Below are 13,099 nucleotides of genomic sequence, written 5' to 3' on the forward strand. Positions count from 1 at the left end.
AGAGGCACAGTACTGTTGGAGCAACCAAGGCCGGCGCACACAGCATGAGCGAACAGCATTGATGTTCAGCTTGTGACCACAGCATCGCCGAAAAATGTCAAAATTAATATATAATTGTTATTATTTAGCGATGACAATATTACAGATGACCCATGACTGTGATATAAATAACCAGGGTTGTGATAATAGCAGGATTGTTGTAATAATTAGCGCTGTGGGAGGAGTGATGCTGAGAGACAGAGGAAGACAGCATCGTTTACTGACTGTGTGGCCACCTGTTATTGTTTGCATTCACCATACCAGGTCAGTGGTTCTCTATGGTGAACACAAATGTAGATACTTATATATAATGCGTGTATTAGTGTAATAACAGCAAAAGGATTATGCTGGGAGGAGCCATATGGGTGACGGAGGTGACGTCGTCTGCACGATTTGTCTAGCTGTTTAGAGGGTGGCCACTATGCTCTTTGGGCGCACTACAAGCTTAGGTGTACAGTTACGGTGCATAAAACATGTAGATATTTATATATAATATGTGTATATAGGGTAATAACACTGCAAAAGGTATTGTTGGGGGAGAAAGTTTAGTCCGTGTGACCTTGAAAGAGTGAGGGAACCGCCAGCCGCCATCTGTGTATAGCGACGACTCTTAGTGCCTGAACTAACTATATCAGCTTAGCTGTACAGTTGTGGTGAACAAAATATATACATACTTATATATAACGTCTGTATATAGTGTAATAACACCACAAATGGTATTGTTGGGGGAGAAAGTTTAGTGCGTGTGTTGAGGGAGTGGCAGCGCGTGGCTGGCTGGTGTGTGGCGGTAACTCCTCGTTGCTTTTCGACTCTCAATACCAACTTAGTGATTCGTTATGGTGACCAAAACATGCAGATACTTATATATAACCTGTGTATAGAGTGTAATAGCAGCAAAACTATTTGTTTATGGTTTTAAAAACATAATAATTGAATCACTAATATGCACATCATACTTTTGAGTATAGCGATTATTAACCACTTTTATTATATAAATATATTACAATACACACTATTGAATAATATTACTGCAAAAAAACTAAGAAAAAATCAATAGGAGACATTGAAACAATTAGGTAATAATATCTTTGTGGCAACTCCCATCTGTCAACGCGGGTGACGCTGACCGGGTCTGACGACCGCTCTGTCAACGCCCACTTTTTGCCAGACTTCCTCGGTCAATTGCGCCCAAAATATGTCACCTACGATTTTTTTTTTATTTTTTCCGTGCTCAGGGGACACAAATTAACATGTTTAGAAGACGAAAAAATTTTTTTGAATTTTTTTTTTCTTGCGCACAGGGGTGTAAATGTCCCAAGGACCCCTGAGCAGTGTAAGGGTTAAACAATTTCATACATATATACTGTAATATAAAAACCACAAATAATATTTCTTACTCAACTTCCCGTTGAGAAACTTGTCTCGAACAGTAATTGAAGACTGCCCAGGAGTGGATTGTTGTCGGCTTGAAGAAACTCCTTCTTCTGATATCCCAGACTCCGTGTACTGGTTCCACAGGCGCGTCCATCAACAACTGTGGAGTTGCCAAAACCCGCCCCGACAACTCCAGGGGCTGAACAAAAGAGAAAGAGGGCAAAAATAAATCAAAACTGTACGGCAGCAACCATGGTGACATTGTACAACATACAGTTGGGTCTACATTAGTCGGGAACAGGAAACCATAACAATGACAAGGCTGGTCATTCAGTCCCACCCGTCCACTTACTCTTAAATCTTCAAATATGGTAGATATTAATTAAGACACAGAACATCCTCTCAAGTGTACTCTATATATAAAACTCTTAACTATTAAATCCTCTTTGACTATTGGATCCATCTATAGATTTCCCAATACTAACATAGCTTCTTTCTCAGACAACCTAAGGAATCTTATTATAAACAACAATCTCAACAAAAACCACATCATTCTGGGAGGAGACTTTAATATTGACCTGGGTCAACAAAACTGCTCTCAAGTTGACTATTTCCTTAACAGCATGAACTCCTGTATGCTAATCCCCACAATCACCAAACCTACCCGAGTCACTCAAACATCAGCCACTACCTTGGACCACATATGGACAAACATAACAGCTCCCCTTGTATCTGGTATAATCTACGACAGAACAACTGACCACTATCCTACCTTTCTCATAGCGAACATGGACATAACACCACCAAAAAGCAAGAAACTTTCATTTAGGCTACACAGTGAATCAGCTTTAGACAATCTTACAGAGGCACTTCACAATATTAACTGGGATTCTGAATTCAATAATACCCATGATATAAATTCATTAGCTAACCTCTTCCTCTCCAAAACTCTAAGCCTCTACAACCTTCATTGTCCCCTTCTTACAAAGCAAGTAACTGACAAAAGATTAAACAATCCATGGCTCACAAGTGGCATTCTCAACTCAGTCAACAAGAAACATGAATATGAAAAGAAAGTTAGGATTGGCCTAGTTTCAAAGGAAGTAGCTAAAAGGTACTCATCAATGCTTACCAGTATCATAAGAAAGGCAAAACTTGCATATTATGTGAATAGATTCAATGAAGCAAAAGGCAACATGAAAAACACTTGGAAAACTATCTCTAGTATCCTAGGAACTAAACAACACTCACATAACCAAATAAAACTCTACAAGGATGGGGATATACCGTCAACTGATTTAGAAATGGCAAATGAATTTAATAGTTTCTTTTCATCGGTTGGTGCTAATCTTGCCAGTAAAATCCCACAGACTCAGACACATATTAACACATATCTCTCAGGCAGCTATCCAAACTCTCTTCTCCTTTCACCAATCAGCCCGGCAGATGTTGTGTCCATCATACACTCTCTAAAAACCAAGGCAGGGAACACCAGTGAAATTCCGTCCATTGTATACAAGAGAGCCTCCCATGCCCTTGCCCCACCCATAGCACTACTGTTCAACAAATCTATAGAGTGTCACACCTTCCCTGATATCCTCAAAAAAGCAAGAGTAACGCCAGTCCATAAAGGAGGCAATCCGGCGGACATAAACAATTATAGACCAATATCAAATCTACCCATTCTATCAAAAATATTTGAAAAAATTATTTACAAACAGCTCTATTCCTACCTCGTAAAATTCGACATACTCAGCCCCTGCCAGTTTGGCTTCCGGTCCCAAAAGAGTACCAATGATGCAATCATTAGTCTCCTTGACATTATCTACTCAGCCCTTGACAAAAATGAGTTTCCGATTGGACTCTTCATTGACCTAAGAAAAGCCTTTGATACTGTTAATCACAACTACCTCTTACTTAAACTCCAGCATTATGGAATCCGAGGCCTTGCCCTTGACTACATCCGATCCTATCTTAGTGACAGACACCAATATGTAACCATCAATGATACAACTTCTTCCACTCTACCAATTACCGTTGGAGTGCCACAGGGCAGCATCTTAGGACCTCTTCTATTTCTTATATATATAAACGATCTGCCTAATGTCTCTAATATTCTCAAACCTATATTGTTTGCTGACGATACTACCCTTATCTACTCAAACCTCAACCCACATACACTAAATAATGTTGTGAATAATGAATTAAAAAAAGTCCACTTATGGATGTCAACGAACAAACTAACATTAAACATCGAAAAGACTTACTACATCTTATTTGGAAGCAAATCATCAAATGCAATTCAGCTACAGATAGACAACATTAACATCAGTAATAAAAATGATGGCAAGTTTCTTGGCCTATTCCTAGACAAGAGACTCAACTTCAGCACCCACATTCAACACATAACTAAGAAAGTCTCTAAGACAGTTGGTATACTCTCCAAAATCAGATATTATGTTCCTAACTCTGCTCTCCTCTCACTATATTATGCACTAATCTACCCCTATCTTAATTATGGTATCTGTGCATGGGGGTCTACCACTGCAAACCACCTTAAGCCCATCATCACACAGCAAAAATCTGCTATCAGAATAATAACTAACTCTGCTTTCAGACAACACTCAGCTCCCTTGTTTAAATCTCTAAACTTGCTAAATATTAACTCCCTCCACACATTCTCTTGTGTCAACTACATTTACAAAACCCTGTTCTTAAATGCAAACCATGCTCTGAAACTCTCCCTGGACAGATGTAATAGGACCCATTATCACCACACCAGAAATAAATATCTCTTTGATATCCCCAGGGTCAAACTTAATCTGTGTAAACACTCTATGCAAATTAAGGGACCTAGTCTATGGAACTCACTCCCTAGTGAATTGAAAAACTGTAAAACTTTTGCCTTATTTAAAAGCAAAACCAAAAAGTACCTAACTTCATCTATTTAGTTTCCTACACTGAGCTTTAAATTTGCTCTGTACCTAGTGTTACCCAATCTCCTAATTTTTATGTAATATCAAACAACCTTATCATTGTGTTCATTGCTGTCTTCTTTTATGTGCTAGCCATATGCTGTATTGTGACTACCAATTTTTGTCAACTACCATTCAAGCTGTCATTGCAATCAATCTTATATTGTTTCTGCTGTATTGTGCCTACCAATTTGTTGTCAACTACCATTTTAAGCTGTCATTGCAATCAATCATAGCTACCTATGTGCTTTAATATACTGTACCTATAATTTTCTCTCATCTTTTTTTTCATTCCATGTAATCTGTTATCATTTTTTGTCTATAAATTTTGCAAGTATTTACCTCCTTAAAATTTTCTTAGATTAAGGACCTGCCCGAAACGCTGCGCGTGCTAGTGGCTTTACAAGACTGTAATTACCATATTTGTATCCTCACATTCCTTATGTACATTCTTGTATATGCATAAATAAATAAATAATAAATAAACTGTAATGGTAATCCTCCCCTTAACCACTGCACTGTGCAGAGCACCTTAACCCTCAAACCGCTAGGGGCCCAAATGGAATTCACATCCACAGGCGCAAAAAAAAAAAAAAATCCAAAAAATTCTTTCGTCTTATAGAAGTGTTCATTTTTGTTCCCTGATCACGGAAAAAATAACAAAAAAAATCGTAGGTGGCATATTTTAGCCGCAATAGGGTAGGGAAGTGTGGCAAAAAAGGGGCGTTGGCAGAGCCTTCGCCAGACGAGGTCTACTCCGCCCGAGCTGTCAGACGGCAGTTGCCACAAATATATTATTACCTAATTATTTCCATGTCTCTGATTGATTTTTTCTTAGGTTTTTTGCAGTAATATTATTCCATACAGTGAATTGTGGTATATTTATATTATAAAATGTGTGAACCATTGCTGTACTCAAAATTATGGTGTGCATATTAGTGATTCAATTATTACGTTCATAAAACAATAAACAAATAGTTTTGCTGTTGTTACACTATATACACAGGTTATATATAAGTATTTGCATGTTTTGTACACCATAACGAACTACTAAGTTGGTCTTGTGAGTCAAAAAGCAACGAGGAGTGATCGCCAAACACCAGCAAGCCACTCACTGCCACTCCCTCCCTCAACACCACCTCACTCACCCTCATTCACTTCCCACAATACTGTTTCTGTATTTATTCACTATACACAAACGTTATATATATGTATTTACATGTTTTGTTCACCATAACTGTACATCTAAGCTTGTATGGTGAGTAAAGGCCATAAGACGTAGCTACTCACACAGTCAGCTGATCGGCGGCCGCCCTCAAGGCCAGACGCACTCATATTTGTCCTCCAACAATATTGTTTGTGGTGTTATTACGCTATATACACACATTATATATAAGTATCTACCTGTTTTATTCACCATACCTGAACAAATAAGCTGGTATGGTGCCCAAAGATCATAGTGGCCATCAGTAAACAACATCCCGAAACGCTTCGGGTATGCCCAAAACGCTTTGCGTAATAGTGGCTTTAGGCATTGTATGTACTAGCTCTATCTATAAACCCATCATTCTTTGTAAAATCTTTTGTATGTATGTACCTTACCTAATTAAAAATTTATTTATTTTATTTACATGCCAAGTCGTGCAGACGACGCTCCTCCCTCACCAAAATGGCGGCTCCCAACCTCCTACTCTCGCTGTTATCTCACACTATACACACGTTATATATAAGTATCTACATTTGTGTTCACCATGGCGAACCACTAAGCTGGTATGGTGAGTGCAGTCAATAAATGGTGGCCACACACAGTCAGAAAACGATGCCACAACCCTCCCTCCCACAGCCTTACTCCTCCCTCCATGGAGCACAGTGCTAAATATCACCACAATCCTGCTATTGTCAGAATCCTGGTCAGTTTTATCAGTCAGGGGGCTTCAGTAATACTATCACTGCTAAATAATAGCAGCATCATTTATATTATGGTATTTGTAGGCGATGCTGTGGTCACAAGCTGAACAGCGGTGCTGTGAGCTCGTGCTGCGTGCGCCAGCCTTGGTGGCTTGCTCAATACTGGCTGTAACACCCAAGAATATTGGCCTGGATTTTTTTTCTAGGTGGCATCTGGCAACTATCGGTCGTGGCTGTACTATAGCTGCCCCTATCCCAGGCAGGGCGTTTAAATTATAGCGCTAGACATGAAATCATATATAAATGATGTGCGCGGTTTCGGTTTTGTCACTGATATCATTTATATATGATATGCGCGGTTTGAGGGTTAAGGCACCCGATGAGGGGTGCGCAGAGCACTGTAAGGTGTTTTTAGATATAGGGTGCAATTCAAAATTCCCACAGCTACACAGGGCTCAGGACTCCAGTAAACTTATGCCATCTTGAAACAAAATCATCAGCATCCGTGCTAACTGTGAGAGCCTTAGTACTGAGAGAGCGATCAAAGCTGGTGCATCTAGGAGCAGCTCACAGCACCGCTGTATAGCTAGGGGCCACAGCACCACTTAGTAATGATGAATAAAATACGTAACTGTAATTATTTTGCGTTGGTGGTGTCATAGATGATCCTGACTGTGATAATGACTATGTGCAATGTTCAGATATCAGTGAACACAATGCTAGCTATGATATTCACAGCATGAGGTATAGACAGCACCCAGCCATTGTTTCCTTCATCTACACATCATGAAACAACCTCATCTTCCTTCAAAATATAACCCTGTTGGGGTCCGTCTAATTACCACAAGCTACCACAAGCTACACAAGCTTCAGAAAGCTTCCTGGCAATACGTTAGTAATGAATAAATATGATATGTTAAGTTAGGCTGACCTAACCTAACCTAACCTATCCTAACCTATCCTAACCTAACCTAACCTAACCTAACCTAACCTAACCTAACCTAACCTAACTTAACTAAACCAAACCTAACCTAACCTAACCAAAGCTTGGATCGTCGACTTGATTTGGCGTCACCAGCTTTTTATTTTCGTCTAATTTCTTTATAAAAAGATACTTTTTCAGATTAAAATTATGTTTTTTCATGTTGTACATTCAGCACCAACATTATAATGAGTAAATATATCATATTTATTCATTACTAACGTATTGCCAGGAAGCTTTATGAAGCTTGTGTAGCTTGTGGTAATTAGACGGACCGCCCTGTTGAAATGGATTCATATTCAGGATTTTGTGACAGGAATGTGATATTACCAGCAGTTTTGTAGCTAGTCATAGTGAGGTGTAGAATATTGAAAGCTTTGTCTTGCATAACGTGACTGCTGGCATCATCTGATTGTGGCTCCATGCTGTGTTTTGCTACTGTGGATCAGTAGCCAGAACGCACTTCTCGGCCTACTATACAAGGCCCGATCTGCCTAATAGGTTGAGTGACTTTCTTTATTTTCAATAAATTGTTTCCTATTGGTTTATTTTAAATATTATTATTATATTATATTAAGAACATAAATTATTGATTTAGTTATGTTAGTTTAGGTTAGGTTAAAATAGGTTAGGTTAGGTTAGGTAGTTGCCCTAGTGTTTACAGTGCAGAAAAGAACATTCAAGATGGCCGCCGGCAAGAGGAAATACAAAACAGAGCTTGATTTTACGGGATTCAATGAAGAATGCATTGATATAACCAGTCTATACAACAAGTTGGTAAAATTAGATACTATAGTGAGCTCTCATGTAGAAATAATTAGTAAATTGAAAGAAAGTAATGACCATTTAAATAGCAAAGTTGTATGTCTTGAGGGTTTAGTGAAAGACGTGCGCAAGGATAAAAATCAATTGGAAACAAATTGCAAAGCCATGGAAGAAGAAAATAAACTCTTAAAAATAGCTAAGGAAGTAGTTAAAGTAAATTTAAACATAAATGACTACAATAGGTTAGGTAAGGAAATTCAACAGGAGAAACAGCTTTTGTCAGCACAGATGGAGGAAGTTACACAGGGAATAGAACAGTGCAAGAAAGATATGCAACTCACCTATGCACAAGTTGCCAAGGAGAAGGAAAGAATTGAAGAAGCAGTACAGGAAGTCAAACACTGCAGCAACCAAGATAAACAAACATTAAGCTGGAAGTGAGAAAAGGAATTGGCATCTAACCCGAAGATGGTGCAAAACACAATTGATCGGAGCAAGTCCCTGAAAATTTTTGGCTGCAAAGAAAAGAAGATAACATCTAGGTCAGAAAGAGCTGTAGAAGAAGCGAAAGTAGTAGATAAAATTGTTGGCCTCGTAGAAGGTCTTACTAACATAGAGAATGTGTGCGACTACACGAGAATAGGCAGATACGTACAAGGGAAAGATAAGATCATTATCTTTCGATAAGATTAGTGATAAGAAGGTGCCAAACAGCTGGAAGAAGTACTAAGGAATGCTAAAAAATTACAAAGTAATGAGGATGAGAAAGTGTGGTCGTTAAGACAAGATCTTTTAAAAGAAGACAGCGAGAAGCGGAAACTGAACCTCGCCGAGGCAAAACGTTTAAATGAGAGCAGGAATGAAGAAGAAATCAATTCTTTTTTCTACAAAGTGATAGGGGTAGGCAGACCAGTAAAGTGGTACATAAAGGCAAAGAAACAAAATCAATAGAGAAAGGGGAAGTGAAGAATAAGGAGAGGGGGAACAAGTTCCTGAAGATTGCATACACCAACATAGATGGAGTGAGATTGAAGATACTGGAGTTACTTGATGTAATACAGCTGCAGACACGAGACATTGTTGTATTCATGGAGACAAAACTTGAAGATGTTATTTTAAATGAGGTCATATTCCCAAGGGGCTTCTCAACTTGGAGACGGGACAGAAAAATCAGGAAAGGCGGTGGCGTTGCTGTGCTGGTGAAAGAACACCTAAAGGTGAACGAAATAATGACTGCCAATCCACAAGAAATTGACATAATAGCACTAGAGATCTGCCATGAGGATGATAAACTAATGATCATAAATGCATATAGTCCACTACAAAACAGCACATGGTCAAAGGAGGAGCTAGATAGTAAACGAGAAGGTCTTATAACAATAATGAGAGAGATTATAGCAAGAGCTGATAACGATAGATCACGACTGTTGATAGTCGGTGACTTCAACTTGAAATCCATAGACTGGGAAGCATATGAAGCTAAAACAGAAGACTTTTGGACCTGTAGATTTGTAGACCTCATCCTGGAAACATTCTTGTATCAACATGTTAAACAAGCTACGAGGATGAGGGAAGGGGACGTTCCCTCCATGCTAGATTTGATATTTACCAGGAAGGAGGAAGACATATTTGACATTCAGTACCTTCCTCCCTTGGGTAAAAGTGACCATGTCTTTTTAGGAATAAAGTATGCAATGCATTAAAATCTGGAAGAAAATAAGGAGGTTGAAGCAGTTGAATAACCTGACTTCAGGAGAGGACATTATGGCAATCTTAGAATTTTTTTTAGTGAGTATAATTGGACAGACTTGATGCTAGGGCAAGGAAGTGAATGAGATGTATGTCAAGTTTTGTGAAATATATGATAAAGGCACAAAAAAATTTATACCAAAATAGAGATGCAGAACTAGGAAACAGGATTGGTTCAATAGAAATTGCGAGAGGCCCAGAGACCAAAAGACACAAAAATGGAATAAATACAGGAAGACGCCAAACCCCCAAACATACCAGCGATACAAAGATGCGAGAAAGAACTACACGGCAGTGAGGAGAGAGGCAGAAAGAAATTTTGAAAAAGGGATTGCAGACAAATGCAAAACAGAACCAGGTCTGTTCTATAAATTCATAAACAACAAATTGCAGGTAAAGGATAATATTCAGAGGTTGAAATGGGAAATAGATTCACGGAAAATGAAAAGGAAATGTGTGAAACATTAAACGAAAAGTTCCAAAGTGTGTTTGTACAATATGAAGTCTTTAGGGAACCAGACACAATAAGAATTCCAGAGAACGACATAAAGCGCATAGAGGTGTCTAGAGACGAAGTGGAAAAAATGCTCAAGGACCTAAGTAAGAACAAAGCAGTTAGTCCAGATGGAGTTTCACCATGGGTTCTGAGAGAATGTGCAGTTGAGCTCAGCATTCCACTTCAATTGATTTTTCAGGCATCCCTGTGTACAGGAGTTGTAGCTGATGTGTGGAAAAAGGCTAACATAGTTCCAATCTACAAAAGTGGAAGGAGGGAAGACCCTCTTAATTATAGACCTGTATCATTGACAAGTGTAATAGACAAAATATTGGAAAAAATAATTAAAACTAAATGGGTAGAACACTTGGAGGAAAACGATATAATATCAGACAGACAGTATGGTTTTCGATCTGGAAGATCCTGTGTAACGAACTTACTCAGTTTTTATGATCAAGCCACAGAGATATTACAGGAAAGAGATGGTTGGGTTGACTGCACCTATCTGGACCTAAATAAGGCTTTCGACAGAGTTCCCCATAAGAGGTTGTTCTGTAAACTGGAACATATTGGAAGAGTGACAGGTAAGCTACTAACATAGATGAAAAATTTCCTGACAGAAAAATGAGGGCCGTAATCAGAGGCAAGGTATCGGATTGGAGGAATGTCACGAGTGGAGTACCACAGGGTTCAGTTCTTGTACCGGTAATGTTCATTGTCTACATAAACGATCTACCAGTGGGAATACAGAATGACATGAACATGTTTGCTGATGATGCTAAGATAATAGGGAAGATAAAAAACCTAGATGATTGGCATGCCCTTCAAGAAGACCTGGACAAAATAAGTATATGGAGCAACACTTGGCAAATGGAATTTAATGTGAATAAATGCCATGTTATGGAATGTGGAATTGGAGAACATAGACCCCACACAACCTATAAATTATGTGAGAAATCTTTAAAGAATTCTGACAAAGAAAGGGATCTAGGGGTGGTTCTAGATACAAAACTGTCACCTGAGGACCACATTAAGAACATTGTGCGAGGAGCCTATGCTACACTTTCTAACCTCAGAATTGCTTTTAAATATATGGATGGAGAAATACTAAAGAAATTGTTCACGACTTTTATTAGACCAAAGCTGGAATATGCAGCAGTTGTGTGATGCCCATATCTTAAGAAGCACATCAACAAACTGGAAAAGTTGCAACGACATGCCACTAAGTGGCTCCCAGAACTGAAGGACAAGAGCTACGAGGAGAGGTGAGACGCATTAAATATGCAAAAACTAGAAGAAAAAAGAGGCGATATGATCACTACGTTCAAAATAGTAACAGGAATCAATAAAATTGATAGGGAACAATTCCTGAGACCCGGAACTTCAAGAACAAGAGGTCATAGATTTAAACTAACGAAACAAAGCTCCCGGAGAAATATACGAAAATTCACTTTTGTAAACAGAGTGGTAGACGGTTGGAACAAGTTAAGTGAGAAGGTGGTGGAGGCCAAGACCATCAGTAGTTTCAAAGCATTATATGACAATGAGTGTTGGGAAGACGGGACACCACGAGCATAGCTCTCATCCTGTAACTACACTTAGGTAATTATATATTCTCTCAGACCTGACTATCTGCTACACTGAGCCATTTATCAGCTATAGGAAAAGGATTGTCCTTCACTGGTGTTCTTTAACTTATGAGGAAATTGTCACCTTTGTTAAAACGCTACCTGACATTACATGAAATTTGATAGATTCTGTAATTGTTAAAATGCTATTTGACAGTGCATGAAATTTGATAGAATTTGAAATTATATGAAATTAGACAAATTTTGACATGAAATTATATAGATTTTTATCATAAAGTACAAATAACCCTACCTTATCTCCAATTGTTAACTGAAGGCTCTGCAGCATGGGATCTTCAGCAAAATCATTACTATGGTATATCTGGCGGATTTTCTTAATTCTGTCTGCAGGAGGAACTGCTGTTGTTCGTATAAACTGGGCTGTTTCTCGGTCACTCAACTTTTGACCCACTCTCTGTCTAGACAGTTTGCAAATCTGGAAAAACATTATATTCTTCAGAAGTATTACAATCTCACATCTATTTCATATATCAGCATAATCAGCAATAATAAATAATATCCAAATATGCATACAAATAAAAAGCATGCAAAGTTAAAATAAATGAACAAGGAGCATGTAAAATTCAAAAATAAATATTTAGAAGATTTTAACATATACAGAGCACCACTTGGTTTCCGAACTTTAGTTATCCGAAACTTCCAGTTTCCCGATTGGGGTTGGGGAGTCATGCTTCCCGAACAAAGTTCGGGTAGGAAGGGGTCCGCCAAGCGTCACGCCGGCTTGTGGTGGTGGGTGGGCGATGGTCCAGTTTGCCCACTGTGACTTCACAGATTCACGGCCTATTATTCCGATTATTTTGAATTGCCATAAGGCTGGAATGTTCATTCTGTGCTTTTGTTTTACATATCTGCACAATCAAGAAACATCTGTGCACCATGTTGGCTCCAAATGCATGCATTGCGTCAGTGATGGCTGACTGGTGGGTGGATGGACGATGGAGTTTAGGTGGGAGGCAGTATGAATGAGGGGGGGGGGAGAATCAGTGAGAGAGGGGGGGAGAGAGATGCTAGGAGGGAGGGGGAGGTAGGGAGAGATGTTAGGAGGTAGGGAGAGATGCTAAGAGGGAGGGGGAGGTAGGGAGAGATGCTAGGAGGTAGGCAGGAAGGGATGGAAGTAGTAGTGAGAATTAGGGAGGGAAAGGCAGGCTGGCAGGCACAGGCA

The 13,099-nt window shown here is 39.0% G+C and overlaps 1 protein-coding gene across 1 annotated transcript in view; it reads right to left on the reverse strand.

Moving 5' to 3' along the window:
- LOC123760111 (protein argonaute-2) overlaps positions 1-13,099 on the reverse strand; it is a 211,380-nt gene that overhangs the window by 114,879 nt on the left and 83,402 nt on the right. Inside the window, exons 7-8 of the mRNA XM_045745594.2 lie at positions 12,170-12,352; positions 1,437-1,612 (exon numbers count right to left, since the gene is read on the reverse strand). Coding sequence (XP_045601550.2) covers positions 1,437-1,612; positions 12,170-12,352 — 359 coding nt within the window. The remainder of the gene's footprint in view (positions 1-1,436; positions 1,613-12,169; positions 12,353-13,099) is intronic.

Source organism: Procambarus clarkii, chromosome 16 (genome assembly GCF_040958095.1).
Source record: "Procambarus clarkii isolate CNS0578487 chromosome 16, FALCON_Pclarkii_2.0, whole genome shotgun sequence".
In the NCBI taxonomy this organism is placed as follows: Eukaryota; Metazoa; Arthropoda; class Malacostraca; order Decapoda; family Cambaridae; genus Procambarus; species Procambarus clarkii.